This window comes from Quercus robur, chromosome 5 (assembly GCF_932294415.1).
Source record: "Quercus robur chromosome 5, dhQueRobu3.1, whole genome shotgun sequence".
Classification (NCBI taxonomy): domain Eukaryota; kingdom Viridiplantae; phylum Streptophyta; class Magnoliopsida; order Fagales; family Fagaceae; genus Quercus; species Quercus robur.
Window position 1 is genome coordinate 891,869 of NC_065538.1, and position 20,858 is coordinate 912,726.

Genomic DNA, 20,858 nt, shown 5'->3' on the forward strand with positions numbered 1-20,858 from the left:
GCATTGAGTTCCCAATTTCAGCTGCCCCATCTTTTAGGCTCTTATCTTGGACACTTTCAAGTTTTCCTACTCCTTTTAATCCCATCTCAACAGCAGCTTCGCAACCGTGAGGTTGAAGAGGAATGGCATTTTCACCTGCCAAAAACCAATACACATTGTAGTATAATAAGTTGTATGTTTCCATTAATTCAAATCTATAATAATTAGTCTATTAAGAAAAAAAAGGATGCCAAAGTTTAAGCATAACAAAAGTTGATGATCAATCCAACATGGAGATTTGGTAGTTGAATTCATTTCACAAAAAATGATCTCTTTCACGCCCAACACAGATATCCAAAGATCAAAACCACAAAAGTTGATGCTCAGTGGAAAAAACACAAAGTAGCGAGCATCATATTAATTAAAATCACTATAACCTAAAAAAAAGCAAAAGTCTCTAAACAAATGTAGTCACTTCAAGCACTACAATATAAAACTAACAAATAATTAAAATGAAGGTTGCAAATAGAGGAAGGGGCACCATAGGCAGGAAGTAAAGTTATTGGTAAGAAAGCCAAATTAGATTGTCTTGCAAACAAAGGTGTCAAATCTAGAAATGCAGCCATGCGACAATAACAACATTGCAAAACGTGGGAGCGAAATTAATAAGTCAAAAGCAAGAGCTCTGTTACTGCAAATTCAACATCCAAAAACAAAGCATGGCCGTCTTGGCTAGTCTTCAAAGCTCTGTTACTGCAAAACCCATGTAATAATAATAATAATAATAATAATAATAATAATAATAATAATAATAATAATAATAATAATAAATCATGTGTGAACATATTTAATGATTGATTCTCAAAGTATAACCATATAAATTGGATAAAACTTAAGGAAATAAGGTTAAACAAAAGACAACAAATACACAAAATCTATTCAATTTTATGGAAAAAAATTAGAATAAACAAATACATACATGCAAAGTTGTAGGTAGAAGGAGAGAAGAGTAGAGAAAGACAAAATTGAGGAGAAGTGAAATTGAAATCTAAATCTTAAAAATAAGTGGTTCAAGAAGAGGAAATTCAAAGAAAAAAAAGGTCACGTCCAAACAAAATCATGTCCCAAATTGTAGACAACACTACACTTGCTTTAGCAACCTAAATCCTTTGGGTGAGTTAAATATACATATTTAAATAAAATGTTGTACAATTTTGTTGATTTCAATGACTGGGAAAATGTTTGGATTGCTATTGTAGGGACACGATTCTCAAACGGCCTAACAATTACGTTGGGCTCGCACGTGAAGGATCCCTCACAATAAAATTTGTAGAGAGTGGGCTTGAAAGGCTAGCGTTTGGTCATAGGGCGTTGGTCCAAATCGGATTTTAGGGAACTCAGATAAGAAAAGGCTTCAGCCTGGATATCCAAGCCCCACAGCTTTGTAACTGGAGGGATTGGACTTCTCGGATCAGGTCCGAGGAGCACTAATGTTTTTCTCCGGTTACCCGGCGGTGGGTTTTTCGTGGTGGTGTACATATATTATCCGGGCATTCTCCTCCCTGGAGTTTTTTTTTTCAGGAAGTGAGATGGTATCCCCCTTAATTAGTTTACCTTGCCTTTTATACTAGCCTACGTTTGTTGTCCCTCGTCCACATGTAGGGTCAACTTTTCCAAGACTGATATTTGTCCCGTCAATCTAATCCCAGAATTGTTGGGGAGGGCTAATAAAGCCTAAAAATCAGGTTCTGTTAGGTGTAAAGTCTTATCAGTGAAGGGTATTAAGGACAACTTTCCTGAGATATTTTAGATCTTCTTATGGATTTGTTCTTATAGCTCTCTTTTACCCCTTTTGTCAAGGGAGCTTTAGGCTTGCCGAGGACTAAACCGTCCTCGGCTGCATATCTGGGCCATCCTCGGCCTTATACTTTTGAGCTTGGGCCATGACTTTTTTCAGCTTGGGCTTGCGGGCTCCCCACGAGCAAATGGGCCTAGCCCATAAACTATCGGTCCCCACAATAGCCCCTCAAAACCCTGCTGTCCAACATCTTGGTTGGAAAGGTGGGTTTTGGTAATGCTGAGCCTTTATTGTGGCTCATTCATTTCAGCCCTTGAAGGACGCGGGTAACTCTTCACATGCCCAAGGAATGTACCGGTCTACGAGCTGTTCCCCTTAATTTGCGCACGTTGCCCTTATGTCGTTTGGGTATTCAAGGCGCGTCTTTAATATCCTCCCTTTACGAGGCCTCCCAGATCTGACGGTTATTGATGGTGTGGGAGAACGAAACGGCGCATTCTTATTTGTAGGTTTCCCTGGGGATCTGAACGTGTTATGCACCCTTTTCTTCGTCCCTTATATAAAGAGAGAAGACAAAAGGTGATTCTCTCATATCTGAATCCCCCAGGCTTTTCCCAGAGTTCACTTCTTCCCTCTAGTTATACCCTATCCAATAATACGTTCACCATAGTAGTCAGCCATACATAAACCATTCCTTTCCCAGAAACGCCATGTCCTAATAAAGCTTGAGATGGCTCGGTCAGGGCAAGGATGGCGGAGACTCAAGATTTATCTCCCCTTCCTTTTAGCCAAAATCCGAAGCAGGAACTCGCCACATCTCACTTTCGGTGTGACTAAGTCAAAAACATCCATTATCACCACCATCCGCTCTCTCACGAGCATATCTAACATGGCGCCAGCGTGTCAAGAGTCAGGAGTGGGGCAGGGACCAAGTGCCCCTGCTTCTTCTTCTCTTCATTCACTGGCGCCCCCCTTTGCCTCTCTTTCTTCTTCTTTCCACCACCAGATCCATCCTGGTGCTTTTCCTTTTCCCTCTTTTGCTCCTTTCTCTTTCTTTTCATCTCTTCTCTCTTCTTCTCCTCCTTCTTACTCATGTCCTCCATCTTCTTCATTCATCTCCTCCATCTTCTGCTCATGTCCTCCATCTTCTTTTTCCTTTGCGCTCCTTGCTGACAAGAGCTTGCTGAAGTGCTTCCATGTGTTCCAATTCTTCTTCCTTCTCCTTCATCTTTTTCTAAAGAAGGTTCTTCTCCTGATATGAGCAGTATTGAGGCAGAGATTGGAAAGACTTTGAAGGCGAGTTTAAAAGACACTTGACCGTTTACTGATCTGTATTGCGGATGCTATTGTTGCTTTAGCAATTCTTTTTTTTTTTTTTTTTTTTTTTTTTTTTTTTTTTTTTGTATAGGCTTGTTTAAGCCCCTCTTTGTACGTTGTAATAATTTTTCATATTAATAAAAGTTATTGTTATTCTACTTCGCATGTTCTGTTTATATGTTTTAATAAATTTGCAAACACTGCTCGGCACAATAGTATAGCATTTGAATCAATGACAACTAAGGCCAAAATATTTGCTAATAAAAAGATTCCATCATAACTTTAACAAAATTACTTGACATAGCAATGCCGACCAGGGAGGGGCGACACTTACCTCAAAATTAGCCAAGATGAGGACTGAGTATTCGATACGGTGTAAGGAATAACTATCCGAGGACATGTCATCCGCAAAACGAACAGTTTCCTTTGGCTATTGAATAGGGGGTCATTTTGCCATCTTAACATACTGGCCTTAACATTTTACAGTATTTGAGCCGAGGACTTTCCCGTCCGAGTACTTGGTTTCCTCATAGGCTTGAGTCCGAGGACCATGCAATGCCTTGGTCCTGTCCAAAACTTTTTAGAGTACTTGGTTTCCCCATAGGCTTGGGTCCGAGGACCATGCAATGCCTTGGTTCTGTCCAAAACTTTTTAGAGTACTTGGTTTCCCCATAGGCTTGAGTCCGAAGACCATGCAATGCCTTGGTTCTGTCCAAAACTTTTTAGAGTACTTGGTTTCCCCATAGTCTTGGGTCCGAGGACCATGCAATGCCTTGGTTCTGTCCAAAACTTTTTAGAGTACTTGGTTTCCCCATAGGCTTGAGTCCGAGGACCATACAATGCCTTGGTTCTGTCCAAAACTTTTTAGAGTATTTGGTTTCCCCATAGGCTTGAGTCCGAGGACCATGCAATGCCTTGGTTCTGTCCAAAACTTTTTAGAGTACTTGGTTTCCCCATAGGCTTGGGTCCGAGGACCATGCAATGCCTTGGTTCTGTCCAAAACTTTTTAGAGTACTTGGTTTCCCCATAGGCTTGAGTCCGAGGACCATGCAATGCCTTGGTTCTGTCCAAAACTTTTTAGAGTACTTGGTTTCCCCATAGGCTTGGGTCCGAGGACCATGCAATGCCTTGGTTTTGTCCAAAACTTTTTAGAGTACTTGGTTTCCCCATAGGCTTGAGTCCGAGGACCATGCAATGCCTTGGTTCTGTCCAAAACTTTTTAGAGTACTTGGTTTCCCCATAGGCTTGAGTCCGAGGACCATGCAATGCCTTGGTTCTGTCCAAAACTTTTTAGAGTACTTGGTTTCTCCATAGGCTTGGGTCCGAGGACCATGCAATGCCTTGGTTCTGTCCAAAACTTTTTGAGTTCAATTTCTCCCTTTCTTCAGGTATATCACGAGGCGCCGAGCAGGAGGTTGCCCTCGGCAGCGGTTATTCCTCGGTGTGGGCCATAGCCCCTGGGCCCTTATGCAGAACGGGCCTGGGCCGCGAATTCACTAGGCCCACGAATTAAGAGGTATTTATGTAATCTCTGGCCACGCGGCACTTTCTGATGTCCCAGTGTTCGAGGTGCGCCTTTACGAGACTCCTTTAATCTTGTGGTTGCAGTTGACGTTGGAAGTTGGGCCAGAGCCATTTTGTCTGTAGCGTTCCTTGGGACGCTGCGTGAGTTGACTACCACCACCTTGTCTTTTCAAATAAATAGAAGGAAGAAAGAGTTGCTTTATATACACACAACTCCTTCAGTTTCCTCCCAAATCACAATTCCTATATTCAGTGCTGTCCTCCCTTAACATAACATGTTTGAGGCGAAGGTTGGGAAGGAAGAACTCTCTCCGCCACAGAAGCGCCGTGTCCTCATGAGACTCAAAATAGTAAGGTATGGGCACAGGAAGCATAAATTCAGGGGAATACTCCATTTCGACCGAGGGGAAAGGGTGTCTCTCCCTCTTTTAGTCAAAATCCGAAGCAGGTTCTGTTCATGCCAGAATTTTGGCGTGTCAGAAGGAAGATTCTCCGCCATCAGCGCCTTTGCCTTGTGGCAGGCAAATATTTAGAGAAAGCTCCTCAACTTCCAGCTCCCTGCACCTTTCCTTCAGCGGTGTCAGGCTCAAGTTGGGTTTCTTTTGCTGCCTGAGTTATAGGCATGTAAAAGCGTTGAGGAGGAACAAGGTCTTGGAGCAGTAGCCAACCTCTCCTCTGATCTACTTCCTCGGCTTTATTTTATATATTTTTTCTTGTATCTTCCTACTCAATTATGTATTGAGCTCTGACATAAGCTGATTCCAGCTTTTCATTGTACGCTGTACTATTTCTTTGTTCTAGTAAAAATAGAAATTTATTTACATGTTTTGAGTACTGATCTTTTGGCAACATTATTTTGTGAATGGGTGTGCCCTATGTGTGTGTTTCTTCAAGAATATTTAGAGCAAAATAGCTTGAAACATAATCTAACTAACTCCAATTTACCAATACTACCAGGCATTATATCGATAATTCATAGTAAATCAAACTTAGGAAACTAACCGGGATAACAGTTGAATATTCTGTGATAAGCGCGTGAATACCGTCCAAGGCTGATAATCTCTAAATAATCCATCCGAGCAGTCGACTGGGAAGCAGGGAACTCCGATTGTGCTTCTGTGTACTTGGTTTCCCCATAGGCTTGGGTCCGAGGACCATACAAGGCCTTGGTTTTGTCCCAAAACTTGTAAGATTTCTTTTTTGTACTTGGTTTCCCCATAGGCTTGGGTCCGAGGACCATACAAGGCCTTGGTTCTGTCCAAAACTTGTAAGATTTCTTTTTTGTACTTGGTTTCCCCATAGGCTTGGGTCCGAGGACCATACAAGGCCTTGGTTTTTTCCAAAACTTGTAAGATTTCTTTTTTGTACTTTTTTCTCTATACTCATTTATTTTTCGAAGGTTAACCCCTAGGCCAGGGAGGGGGGAGTTGGCTTGAGGCCGGAAGCCCCTAGAGCTGCCCGCGCCGTTAGCAGTGCAACGCGTAGCCCCTAGCAGAAGCTTATGTCAGAGCCACAACTGCACGTCGCCGGAAATGGGAAAAACTCGCGAATCTCTGCTTGCTAGGGAGTTGACTCATGCACCACCTGTGCCAACGCGCAAGCCTTCCCACAGACGGCGCCAATTGTAGGGACACGATTCTCAAACGGCTCAACGATTACGTTGGGCTCGCACGTGAAGGATCCCTCACAATAAAATTTGTAGAGAGTGGGCTTGAAAGGCTAGCATTTGGTCATAGGGCGTTGGTCCAAACCGGATTTTAGGGAACTCAGATAAGAAAAGGATTCAGCCTGGATATCCAAGCCCCACAGCTTTGTAACTGGAAGGATTGGACTCCTCGGATCAGGTCCGAGGAGCACTAATGTTTTTCTCTGGTTACCCGGCGGTGGGTTTTTCGTGGTGGTGTACATATATTATCCGGGCATTCTCCTTCCTGGAGTTTTTTTTTTCAGGAAGTGAGATGGTATCCCCCCTAATTAGTTTACCTTGCCTTTTATACTAGCCTACGTTTGTTGTCCCTCGTCCACGTGTAGGGTCAACTTTTCCAAGACTGATATTTGTCCCGTCAATCTAATCCCAAAATTGTTGGGGAGGGCTAATAAAGCCTAAAAATCAGGTTCTGTTAGGTGTAAAGTCTTATCAGTGAAGGGTATTAAGGACAACTTTCCTGAGATATTTTAGATTTTCTTATGGATTTGTTCTTATAGCTCTCTTTTACCCCTTTTGTCAAGGGAGCTTTAGGCTTGCCGAGGACTAAACCGTTCTCGGCTGCATATCTGGGCCATCCTCGGCCTTATACTTTTGAGCTTGGGCCACGACTTTTTTCAGCTTGGGCTTGCGGGCTCCCCACGAGCAAATGGGCCTGGCCCATAAACTATCGGGCCCCACAGCTATAATGTAATTTTTTTTTTTCTGGTTGATTTTTTATCGACTTATAATTTATACTAATAAAAGGATTAGATAAAGAATTTGTATTGTAATTAAATTAATATTTTTATCAAAGTAGAAATGATAGGAAAAGAAGATAAGAATAAAATAAATTATATATAGATATATATTATTTTTTAAATCTAAACAAATTTCTACAATTTAGTGAAGTGTCAATCACTTAAATAAAGAATTTGGATTGCAATTAAATTAAGATTTTATCAACTTAGAAAAATTATAAGAGAAGAAGATAAGAACAAAACAAAAAATTATTTATATTTTTAAAATTTAAAAAAATTTATGCAATTTGGTGAAGTTATTTGGGCCTTGGTACACCTTTTATTGGGCTTATGCTATAGTATAATGTGAGATAGAGCGTAAGGCTTTAAGCCTATATTTCACGTCAGCCTATGGCATAAGCCCAATAAAAGGTGTACCAAGGCCCAACACTGAATTTGATCACAACATATTAACGGGCCCTTCAGGTATATATATAGGCTAGGTCCCCTCTCCACTCCTACTAAGACGAAACTCTAACTCGCCTCATTAAGAGCTGTCTTGAAAGGAGGAGCCAAAAGAGGAAGACTTAACTCGTGGACTTACTCATGGCGTCAAGAGGTACGTTGTATACAATCCCTTGTTCACGTTATTGATTTTGTTTTAGTCACTAGCATATTTTTATCAACTCCTACAAGTTCCCTTTACTAATCATAATCATGTTGCTAATACTATTTTTGATTTAGTTCACTATGACATTTAGGGACCTTTTCCTGTTCCTACATTGAATGGTTCTATTTTCAAAGCATAGTTGATGATCATAGTAGATGTACCTGGGTATATCCAATGAAATATAACTGTTATGCTAAAATAAGTGTTAGAAACAAGAAGGAAAAAAATTTTTGAAAGAGCATTATATACAAGTTACGAAACTTTCTACTTTCTACAGTATGGATATGGATTGCATAGGCTCATCCCTAACTGGCTCTGGCCTGGACCTGACATCCTCTGTCTTGAACTTGATCGGCTTGGAACTGACATCCTCCTTTGGCTTGGACCTGACACCCTCTTTCTTGTTTCTCAGACTCGTTTCTCACTCCTCCTCTTGATCTCTTCCCACTCTCCTTCTTATCATCTTCTTCCCCTCTTGCTTTCTTCGCTATCTCCTTATCATCTTCTTCCTCTCTTGCTCTCTTCCCTTTCTGGCTTGGACCTGACATCCTTCTCTGGCGGCTTGGACCTGACATCCTCTGGCCTAGCATCCTCCCACTCTCCTTATCATCTTCTTCCTCTCTTACTTTCTTCGCTCTCTCCTTATCATCTTCAAAATAGCATCTCTGTTCCTAGTATCAACACATTTGAAAAAAAAAGTTCATTTTCTAGAGAATAAGTCCGAATGGACACAAATTAACTCCTACATCACACTTTTCTTTACTAAATGTGCAAATTTATAATTTATCCATTTATAGTTTGACTGAAATTTAAGTTGCATTATTTGGTAGATTCACTACCATTTTTCCATTGATTTTTTTTTTCCTTTTTTTGTCCACCACTTTGATGAAGAATCAAGGTTCATTCCCAACTTAACAAAAGATTGATAGCCTTTTTTTTTCACTCTAAATAGTTTATGTTTTCTTCAATTCTATTTAAAATGCATAAAAAAACATAATAATTTCAGATAAAGATAAAGCAAACCACCCAACTCAGATGGAAAAATAAACGAAAAATTTCTTAGGAAAAAAAAAAATTCAATATGAAATACATAATAACACAAACATTCATATTCATGTACCTTTTTCCTAATCCCCCAATTCCAACATGTGATCAACTTGTGCGTAGATCAGCAACTATAAAGTCTTTCAGACTCATTTTCTTTCTTCGCCTGGGATTTCTCTTATTTCTTGGCATCTAATTAAAAAAAAAAAAAAAAAATCTCAAAACCATTAACCGCATTATGTTATATGTCAACCCAACATAACAAGTAAAGAAATGAAATGAGAGGACTCACCTGAGAGAGAGAGAGGTGTTGTTTTTGGCGAGAACAAGAGAGAAAAGAGATAGTGACTCAGGGCCGGCCCTTCCAGTAGGCGAACTAGGCAATCCTAAGGCCCCAAGTGGAAGGGAGGCCTCAAAATTTTAGAAAATAAGGGGTAGCCGGGGAAAAAAATCCGGCACATTCTTTGGACCAAAAAACAAAATTTCAGTTATACCCAGTTAAACATTGGTAGCACAAAAAAAAAAAAAATTTTGGTCTAAATAAAATTACGTGTCTCAAAAATAACATCATTATATTCTAGATAAACCAAAATTCAACAAAATAAACTACAAATCCGGTCTAAGAAATTAACCACAAAACAATCAATAACCAAAACAAATAAAAAACCTCAAATCCCTAAAATTTTTACCATCTCTTTCTCATTCTTGCTCTGCTCTCTTGCTCTCCGCTTCTCTCATTCTTTCTCTTCACTGTTGCTGGGCCTGGCTGCCTAGCTCAAGCTTCCTTTCCTCCGATCTAATCTAAATCATCCGACTGCCTGGCTCAAGCAGTCAAGCTTCCTTTCCTCCGCCGCCTCCCCTTTTTTTTTTTTTCGCTTGACTTTTGAGCTTCAGGTATAACTAATAAGGCTTGCTTCCTATTCTACTGATAAGGCCTGCTTCCTATTCTACTTTAGATTTGTTAAGAGGGCTGGGTCATGTTTTATGTTTTTTGTGGGTCAGTGGTTACTGGGTGGGTCTTGGCAGGTTTTTTTTTTTTTTTTGGTTATAGGGGTAAATGTAATAGGATTTGTTTTATGTTTTTTATGGGTGGGTCTTGGCAGGTTATTGTCTGGGCTGGGCTTGTTTTTGACTTTTTGTTATGGTTATGATTATTTATTATTTTTTTTTTTAATCTTGTGTTTTTATATATATATATAAATATATATATATATATATATATATTTTTTTTTTTACTTTTTAGTTATTGGTAATATAATGAATAAATCTTTATTTATGCAAGTTGAGATTGCTAAAAACTTGTTATTATTCGGTGAAACTACAACAATATTTTTTATATAAATCAGGTTCTATTTCTCATTTACTCTACACTTGAAAGTTATTTTTTATTTTAGTCTTTATAAATATATTGTTTGATTAGAAATATCTACTAGAAAATATGCATTTGGATATAAAAAACTTAAAAAAAAGAAACAAATAAGAAAAATTAATTAAGTCTCAAAAATGATCGATGGATAAATTTGTTATTAGTAATAAACAAAATATAACACAAAATTTAGATGAAAGTATAAAAAATGAACAAGAATTTGAATACAAAAAGTATCGATTGAAAAGGAGATGTTAAAAGAATTTGAATACAAAAATTTAATTAGTCAATTTGCATCTCAAAAGGTAAGAAAAATAGATTTTAAATAAAATATATTATAATATAAAAATATTATGTAAATGTTAATTTAATTAATACATAAATAAATAAATAAATAAAAGCCTTATTTTAGTTCTCGCCTTAGGCCCTGAAATGTCTAGGGCCGACCCTGGAGAGACCGAGGCTAGTCTTAATAAATAGAGAAGTAAGAGAAAGATCAGAAGAAATGAGAGTGAGGGTAGATAAAATGATGGGTGAGGTGGCATTATCCTATTGCTTGTTGTTGGATTTCAAGGAATCCAAAGATTTTAGGATAAGATAAAAATTCACAAATTTTGCCACAATTATTTGTGTGAAATGACAAAACTTAGGCATAATATCTTAGGTCCTGTTTTTTAGGTTATTCTCTTAAGATTCAGCCATGTAGATTTTTTTTTTTTTTTTTTTTTTTCATAAGATGGAATTGTATTTGTTAATTAAGTAACCACATGACTGAATTTTAAGAGGGAAACCTAAGGAACAGAACCTAAACATTGTACTTAAGTCTTGCCCCAGTGTGATAAATGGTGAGTAATGGAGTGAGTTTACGTGAAAGTGACAAATAACTTGTCTAGAATCTATAGATGACATTTCATCTATAGATTTTCTTCTTATCAAAAGAAGAAAAAGAAAAAAAAAAGAATCTATAGATGACATTCTATTTAGATAAAACTTATTCCTAAACTTAGAGTATTTGCAATAGTTTGTGTAAAAATTCATATTTCTTTTAGTATAATAACACACATTTTCTATTTTACATTCTCACTTTTCAAAATAATGTATCATATTATCTATTTTTACGTGGTTAAAATATTAATTTTTTTACTTTTTTTAATTATTACTTTTCTTAGACATAACAATCATTATTTTCTTTTCATTCTCGAGATACATAAAAAATAAAAAAAAATAATCTCAATATAAATTTATGGGTAAAATATGATAGTTTTAGCATTTGATTTGTGCTATTTGGCAACTGTTTTTTCCCATTATTTCTGTTTCCAAAAATAATTTTTAAGCGACTTGGGGGTCCATCTACAAACAATCCTACCAGCCCCGTTCATTATGGTATGCTCATTTGCCACTCTTAGCAAACCATTGCCTAGACTGCAAGCAATCCTAACAAATTAATCCAAACTGAAGAAAGCAATACAATCCTAACAAGACCAAGAATCCAACTCAAATTTATTCTACACAAAAGAACCTAAAGTTCACTATTTCCCACTACAGAATGTCCCCCCAAATCCAAAATTCAATTCATGAACATCCCTTAGCAATCTCAGAGAGCATCAAGGCAGCCCTTGGTTCTCCTTCTCCATTTCATATTCTCACTACAACATGATCCCTCTCCCCTTAATCTAACAACAGCAACAGCCACAGTATCCAAGGTTGGCTATGGATCCAAAACATAGGCTACAAACGAGCAAAGTTTGCCCCCACAACAGACACCCAAAAAAAAAAACAACTTATCCAAGTCCTGAAATTAAATGAACAAAAAGATTCAGACACTGAATTCAAGAAACACCGTAAAGCTCAAAAAAAAAAAAAACCATACAAGAAGCTTCTCAACCACTACACAGAATGAGATTCAAACACGATTCTCAGGGTGACCCAACTCAAACCTATCAGTCTTCCATCACTCTCACGTGTTACCCATTAATTTCCCAATCCAAAAACCAAACTCAATCAATACAATTACAATTACAATTCAATCAGAAACCCTCCCACCCCAATATACAATGAACAATTTCAGAAATTTGAAACATGGGATTCTGATAAAAAAAGAAATCACTACTTTACCTCTGAAAGAATCAATCAAATTTACATCGCAATCAAGCTTTTTATCTCGGGCTGGTCTTTGATTCAACGCCACGTGTACACAAAAACCGTGACACCAACAACACCGAAAGCTCTCGCTCTCAGAGAGGAGGAGTAGGTGGCGCAATTGAGGACAAACGCACCACCCAGAAAGCGATTCTTATTGCAGATTCAACATGCAAATGCTTCAAGTTTTGATCTTTCACCCAAAAAAAAAAAAAATCCCATAAAACGCACAGAGAAATAAATAAATAATACAACTGTTTGTTTGTTTGTATACAAATAAATTTTGAGATTGTTATTAGCCAATGAAATGAATGAATGAATGAACGACCTTTGAGTCTCTCTGCAACTCTTTCGTTTATATTTGTGCATTAATAACAACACAAAAATTATTCATCAGATAACGGTTTTATAGAACTCTCCTCCTGTTTTTTCCACCATGAAAATGACCTTTCATTTATTTATTTATTTTACTTATGAATTTGTTTTAAGTTTTAATTTAAACCCTTTTTTTATTTTTTATTTTAATTATTTCTTGTGGTAGAGACAGAGACCCTTCTCTAACGTTATTACATGATCCACATCTGACTAATATATAAATAAAATAAAAATAAACAACTAATCTGGGATAAGATTAAGGAAAATGTTTTATTATTTTTTTAATTCAATTATAATAAACAATATAAACAATGATTAAGAATTGAAACGACATCGTTCAATTTATTTATGTAGTAGACACAGTGAATCCAAATTCTCAAAATACCCTCCACATTTTTTTTTTAATAAAAATGGTTAAAATTAAGTGAGGGACATAGATTTTGTAATTTGTCCGGGTAGAGGTATATATATTTTTTATAATTTAAATAATATAGTACGGGGTAGATTTGACTTTTATGTTACAGTTTTGAGAAAAGTCATGAGTGATGGGGAGTGGATAGGGTTGTCCGCCGATTTGACAATACAGTTGTGCAGTTTTGGCAATTCATTTCATTCAGTCACAAGCTTCATTCCTTATTGGAATTTTAGAACCAAACTGCGTAGTTGGTCAAAACACACAATGACAGTGATACTCAGAACCCAACAAATCTGCTAGTTTTAAGGCTAAGCAAAACCTTTAAACTTTAAAACTCCACAGCCTAATCATGGCTGTATAAATTTAAGCTAACATTCTTTGTATTTTGTATTAGAAACTTGAAGTACAAGTTTTTAAAGTATTATCATGTCTCTCCAATACAATTCTCTGTCTCACAGGCTCACCGCTCAAGAGTTGAGAGGTATTAGTTATAGATTTTTTTTTTTTTAATTATTATTATTTTTTTTATAAATTATTGAACAATTAGAACAAATGTGCATAAAAACTATAAAATTTCACACATTTACACATTCAATAAGAATGTGGAGTGATAATGTGATATTAGGCTATGAGTAGAATCTTGAAAAGTATATGTAGACACCGATTTTTTCACACATTTACCTGTTATTTTTTATTTTTTATTTTGGTTATTGTGGTCTCAATTGTAAAAATTTCAGTTAATCAATTGGTAAAGTTTTGGCCATAGAAGAACTTGTACCAATCTGCAAAGCAATTCCAAACCCAAATTAATTGATACATCAAAATGCATGCATAGGCATAGGTAAAAAAAAAAGTGTGGTATGATAGTTGGAGTCCAACAAAGTTAGATTCCTTTCTTTTTTTTTTTTCTTTTCTTTTTTTTGTAGAATAACAAAGTTAGATGCCAAACCAAGATAAATAATGATTTTAGTCAACACCGGCCCCAAACCCAAACTCTTTGTAATATATATATATATATATATATATATGAGAAAAAGAAAAAAAATCCTAAACTGAAAAATCATAAATTTTGTGAAAGTAGAGACTCATTCATTCAAATCCTCCCCCCCTCCTTTTTCTCCTTGATAGTTTCCTTGTGGAATTGGTTTTTTTTTTTTTTCCACGTTTTTTTTTTTTTTTTACAAAAAAAAGGATTAAATTTATTTTTAAAAATATAGATATACATACAAGAAAATGTAATCTAAACAAATTATTAAGTGAAATGCAAAACCTCTTGTTTCATGTTAACTTTCAAATCTAACTTTTTGGTCTATTAGTGTAATAAGCCCAAAACTATAGACCACAAATCCATGGTAACTAGACAATAAAGGAAAAGATGGTCAACCGATTCACCATTACACTTACACATTTAACACCAATCTAATATCCAAACTTTCTTTTTTCTTGAATTGTCAATTGTTAGAGCCCTAGCAAACAATAATAAGCATTAACCATGAACCCTTTAGCTCAATCTGATTCACATGGGTTGAAAGGGTTGTCTTCACATGCACAAAAAGTTTTTGAATGACTTTTACATATTAGTATTTTTGGCACGTGTATAAAAGTGCCAAGGGGCTTAATTTTTGTTGAGAGAGAGAGAGAGGTGCATAAGAGAACAAAATTAAAATTCAACTGCGAGGGGGAGGAGTTGGGGGTAGTGGGTAATGCTAGTTACAGATTATAGTGATATCATCTTGTGTTGATATTATTAAAAGAATTATCTTCACCAAAAAAAAAAAACACTAATTTTTTAAGTGGCTAACTTATAATAGGTTCTTTGCATGCAGTGTGAAATAGAATGGGGTAGGGGATGTTTGTTACAAAAGAAGCTATGCCAAGGTCTTTTTTAGAGGTGTGCAGCCAACCCACCAGAACTGACCCAACCCAACCCAACCTGCCAGGTTGGGTCGATTTTTAGAACTAGGTGGGTTGGGTTCGGTTACAAAAAAATTTTTGATAGCGGGTTGGGTTAGGTTGGGTTCGGGTCATAAAATTCCAAACCCGACCCGACCCACCCAAATATTTAATATATATTTAAAATATATTATATAATTAATAATTTTTTTTTTTAAATAACCAACTTTTCCTATCCTATATAAAAGCCAATTAGTTCACACAAATCTTAGTAAATTACTATTGTTGTTTAGTCATTAGTGTTATTTGCCTCTAAGTAATTGATACTAATCTTTTGGTTTTTTTAATATATTTATATTTATTTATTTTTTTGCTCAATTTAATAATAATAGTAATAAAAAAAATTGTCCAACCCATGGGTTCAACCCAACCCATATGGTTTGGGTTGGGTTGAATTTTTTTTAACCCACCATGGTGGGTTGAGTTGAAGTTTTTTTAATCCACCATGATGGGTTATGTCAAAAAATCTTCTTAACCCAACTCAACCCGACTCATGCACACCCCTAATCATTTTTATGTCATCCTTTAACTAAGCTATGTCATATATCATTTGAACTATGATCTCTTTTCATGTGTAATTGATGAATCGTGATTGACTGATGAATGACAATTTGTTGTTTTTTGAAACAAACACATTTACACATAAGGGAAAGAGAAAATCGTTTTAATACAAAGGCACACCATATGAGAAAATCTTTTGTGTGCTTTTATTAATCAAGAAAAAAAAAATTGACACTACGGTACAAGAAAAATGAAAACCTAGAATTAGAGACGTAAAAGATATGAAATAGAAATAATTTCATTCTTTCCTTGTATATTGTACACATTTGTTGGGTTAAGAACATTAATTATAATACGATTAAATAAAACTAAACAACTTGAATTATTATGAAAGAAGCAACATGGGTTGTAAAATATAATTATCACTTTTTTTTTTCTTGTGTGAGTTTGTAATGGTATAATTGCTAATATATCATGCAATTATATATATATATATATATATATATATCTCAAAAAGCTATTATTTCAATTTGGTCAAATTCGTAAGTGCTACTTTTGCACCAAACAAGTTAGTGTAACATACTCTTGAGCCTTCCCAAGTTTTTAATAATTTTTTTTTTCTTTCATCAATCATGCAGTGCTTTAGCAAATGTTATGGCAATTGTGATGGATTCCGCTACCACTGTCCCCAATTCAAGTAGGCTTCTAACTGCACGGTTGTTATTTTTTATTTTTTATTTTTACGATGGAATAATGTTTGTCGTAAATAATAACACCATAAAAAATATATATTTTGTATTTTCGATGCACAAAGGCTGTCACAAGTGTTAATAGTGTCGATGGTGTTTCTTCTGTCGTCGTAAATAATACTCTCTTTTATATTTACGATGGAAGATTGTTTGTCGCAAATACTAACACCATAAAAAATATATGTTTTGTATTTTCGACGTACCAAAGCCGTCACAAGTGTTAATAGTTCCGACGGTTTTTTTTCAGTCGTCGTAAATAATACTTTACTAGCGACAAACATTTTTATGCCGTTGTAAAAAGTAAGGCGGGAACACTTCCCTCCAAAAAAAATCACATTTTCGACAAAAATAATAGGCATTTTTGACAGACTTATTTTGCCGTCACAAATATGTTAATATTTGACGAGTAATTGTCGACGGAAGAGATTTGCCGTCAAAAAAGCTAGTTTTTACGACGGCATTTTGTAGTTGTCAAAAAAGTTTCATCGCAAATAGCAATCTTTTTTGTAGTGACCTCCCGCTCCATCAATAGCTGAGATGGTTTGAAAAGCATATTAGACTCTTTTAGTGTCTTGGACCTTCGGGAGAAAGCAGACTTGGCCTCTGTAATTCGCTTTCGCTTAGATGTCGAAGCTTTAGCCATGTCTGACCAAAAGGAAATATGCATGATCGTGAGTATGAGAGATCAAAACATAAGTGTGCAATGATGACAATAAGAACAAATACACAAGTGTGCGCCCAACCCCACCATTGAGATGTTTGGATAATCACTAATTTTTCAACCTTTTTTTTTTATCACACATTCCGCATGGTATATGTGTATAAAAACTGAAAATTGTTGTTTGAAAACATTTGTGGAAATATGTATGGGTGAAAAAGTGTGTGAAGATATGTTGTTCAAAAATTGAAAATTGTTGCTTGTCTCATGTGCGGTGTGCCTATCTCACTGCACTTTACTAATCATATAAAGTTAGACACGCCACAATTCACGAATCACACAAATAAGAAATAACAAAGACACTCAGTTCGGATAGTATAAATTGTTGTTTGTCTCATGTGCGGTGTGCCAATTTTTTCCCTATATATATTCAGTGTGTGAAATTGCAGTAACGCAACATTCACATCACACATATGAAAGATGTCAAATATGGTACGGTAGTAAAAAATGCTTTAACGAAAAGAAAACAAGAACAAAAGGGAAATAACATTCAACATCCAAAATGCCAATATTGTTTTGGACATGGATATGTTGTACTGTTCACTCTCGTTGGCTCGTTGCCCTAGAGCTAAGGTCAAGCAGTGGTGGTTGTTAATTAGCACCGGTGCCCATTAACACAAACAGTAAGGACAAAAGGTCATTAAAATGGGGCCATGTTTTTGGAAGGAGTAACACCAACAATCTCACAACAAAATTAGTAAGTTTTTTATTATTTCTAAATGTTTAGTACTAAAATAACTTGTTTTTGAGATGCCATAAGAGCAATACAGAATTGCAAAATCCACCTTTCCCTTAATTTCCCATTTAATAGCTATGATGAGAAACTAATTAATTCTGCCTCGATGGAAAATTTTAACCCAAGGGGGAATGCCAAATATAGCCTCCAAAATAGCATCTCTGTTCCTAGTATCAACACATTTGAAAAAAAAGAAGTTCATTTTCTAGAGAATAAGTCTGAACGGACACAAATTAACTCCTACATCACACTTTTCTTTACTAAATGTGCAAATTTATAATTTATCAATTTATAGTTTGACTGAAATTTAAGTTGCATTATTTGGTAGATTCACTACCGTTTTTCCATTGATTTTTTTTTTCTTTTTTTGTCCACCACTTTGATGAAGAATCAAGGTTCATTCCCAACTTAACAAAAGATAGATAGCCTTTTTTTTTTTTTTTTAACTCTAAATAGTTTATGGTTTCTTCAATTCTATTTAAAATGCATAAAAAACATAATAATTTCAGATAAAGATAAAGCAAACCAGCCAACTCAGATGCAAAAATAAACGAAAAATTTCTTAGGAAAAAAAAAAATTTTCAATATGAAATACATAATAACACAAACATTCATATTCATGTACCTTTTTCCTAATCCCCCAATTCCAACATGTGATCAACTTTGTGCGTAGATCAGCAACTATAAAGTCTTTCAGATTCATTTTCTTTCTTCGCCTGGGATTTCTCTTATTTCTTGGCATCTAATTAAAAAAAAATCTCAAACCATTAACCGCATTATGTTATGTCAACCCAACATAACAAGTAAAGAAATGAAATGAGAGGACTCACATGTGAGAGGGAGAGAGAGAGAGAGAGAGGTGCTGTTTTTGGCGAAAACAAGAGAGAAAAGAGATAGGGACAGAGATCGAGGCTGGTCTTAATAAATAGAGAAGTAAGAGAAAGATCAGAAGAAATGAGAGTGGGAGTAGATAAAATGATGGGTGAGGTGGCATTATCCTATTGCTTGTTGTTGGATTTCAAGGAATCCAAAAATTTTAGGATATGATAAAAATTCACAAATTTTGTCACGATTATTTATGTGAAAGGACAAAATTTAGTTACAATATCTTAGGTACTGTTTTTTAGGTTATTTTTTTAAGATTCAGTCATGTAGTTTTTTTTTTTTTTTTTTTTTTTTTTTTTTCATAAGATGGAACTGTATTTGTTAATTAAGTAGCCACATGACTGAATCTTAAAAGGGAAACCTAAGAAACAGAAACTAAACATTGTACTTAAGTCTTGCCCTGGTGTGATAAATAGTGAGTAGCGGAGTGAGTTTACGTGAAAGTGACAAATAACTTGTCTGGAATCTATAAATGACATTTCATCTATAGATTTTCTCCTTATCAAAAGAAGAAAAAGAAAAAAAAAAGAATATATAGATGACATTCTATTTAGATAAAACTTATTCCTAAACTTAGAGTATTTGCATTAGTTTGTGTAAAAATTCATATTTCTTTTAGTATAATAACACACATTTTCTATTTTACATTTTCACTTTTCAAAATAATGTATCATATTATCTATTTTTACATTGTTAAAATATTAATTTTTTTACTTTTTTTAGACATAAAAATCATTATTTTCTTTTCATTCTCGAGATACATAAAAAATAAAAAAATAATGTCAATATAAATTTATGGGTAAAATATTGTAGTTTTAGAATTTGGGTAAAAACTTGTTTGGCAACCTAAAATGGACAAAAAACAAAAACTATTCTCAAAACTTAATTGATGAAGGAAATTGAAAAGAGGCCAAAGCAAAAGGTTGATTCTAATTTTCAAAAACCAATGAAAATATGCACCTACTTTAATGAATCCATCTCATTTAACAAGGTAGAGCCAAAGTTCAAATCCTAGTAACAACATATTTTAGTATTTTATATTTTTTTTCTTTGAAAACTTTTTTTATTTTTAAAATTTTAACTAACCAAACATGTTTTTTTTTTTAATTACAAATATATAAAAAAAATTATTTTTTCTTTTTATTTCATTTTTTTTTTTGAAAATAGAAAACAAAAAGGGTTAAAGTAACCTAAATTCCTACCAGTTTTTTTCTTTTTCTTTTTTTTTCTTCCTCGTTGCCCCATCCTCCGATCAAGGTCATTTATCAATCTTTGACTCTGGTGTCTATCAAGGTCACTGACCATAAACATGTCTTTTATTTTTAATTTTTTTTATAGAAACCCCATAAATATGTCTTCAGAGACAACAATTGTTTAATAGGACCAAACCATAATTTTGCAATACAAAAACACTTATCCCAAAAGAGTAAAATGGTGAATTTTGGGTAAAGCAATAATAAAAACTGCTCAACAAAACTGATATGCTCGACAAACCCATTCTAAATATTGCTCACTATCCACACTTTTTATATAGACTAGTGTTGACTGTTGAGTTGTGCTCGATTGTGGTTGGATGCATTTGTCTAAGGAGAAGAGAATTATTTTCTCAAAAATAAAAAAATAATAATAATGAAAAAGGAGAAGGGAATCATAATCAATAAATCAAAGACTTTAAGAAACATTTTTTATTGGTGGTTAGCAAAAAAAAGAAAAAAAAAATTTATTGGTTAAATATTGCAACAAATTTACTAAAAAAAATAAAAGAGCACAACATGATGTAAAATTGGCATAGTACCCCCATTATAAAAGCTACAATTAAGAGCCCATCTCTCAGTTGGAAGCTCGTCATGGGTGCATGAATTGCTGAGTCCCACTCATGGAAGAATTGTATTTCAAAAAATTAATTATAAAGATTTCATGTTTTTGAGAACGGTTTGAAATGAAATGTCCATAATATTTTCATAACATTTTTACAACAAATGTTAAGTGGCAGATTGTTATTAGTTGTTATTGTTGGAACAAAAAAGTAATCTTAATGTTAAGTTAAAATTTGAATCAATAACAACTAACCATCTATGATTTATTGTGAAAATATTATAAAAATATTGTGAACATTGTTCCTCCCTTATTTAATATTTGAAAGTATGCTAAAGATTATAAAAAAAAAAAAAAAAAAATTGAAAGTATGCTAAAAGTATATTTACAATTTGCAAAATAGTTTCTAACATTTCCATAAAAAAATAAATCAAAACAAATTTTTTATAA

General features: G+C 34.7%; 2 protein-coding genes across 7 annotated transcripts in view; both read right to left on the reverse strand.

Moving 5' to 3' along the window:
* Positions 1-12,404, reverse strand: part of LOC126724773 (1-phosphatidylinositol-3-phosphate 5-kinase FAB1B) — a 29,486-nt gene extending 17,082 nt beyond the window's left edge. The window contains exon 1 of the mRNA XM_050429161.1: positions 12,238-12,404. The gene's annotated coding sequence lies outside the window, so the exon portion shown is untranslated. The remainder of the gene's footprint in view (positions 1-12,237) is intronic.
* Positions 17-18,654, reverse strand: LOC126724774 (uncharacterized). 6 transcript variants are annotated; one of them, XM_050429164.1, is made up of 3 exons: positions 18,334-18,612; positions 8,010-8,383; positions 17-137 (listed from the first exon to the last, which is right to left on the reverse strand). In XM_050429164.1, exons 1-2 carry the CDS (start codon positions 18,448-18,450, stop codon positions 8,018-8,020), a joined length of 483 nt encoding a protein of 160 aa, XP_050285121.1. In that variant the 5' UTR covers positions 18,451-18,612; the 3' UTR covers positions 17-137; positions 8,010-8,017. The 6 variants fall into 6 exon arrangements, 4 of the variants coding, with proteins under 4 accessions (XP_050285121.1, XP_050285120.1, XP_050285122.1 ...); XM_050429163.1 differs by lacking the exon at positions 17-137 and having other exon boundaries at positions 7,881-8,383; positions 18,334-18,450; positions 18,539-18,654; XR_007655118.1 differs by lacking the exons at positions 17-137; positions 8,010-8,383 and adding an exon at positions 16,418-16,899 and having other exon boundaries at positions 18,334-18,450; positions 18,539-18,654.
* Positions 18,655-20,858: the final 2,204 nt, after the last annotated feature.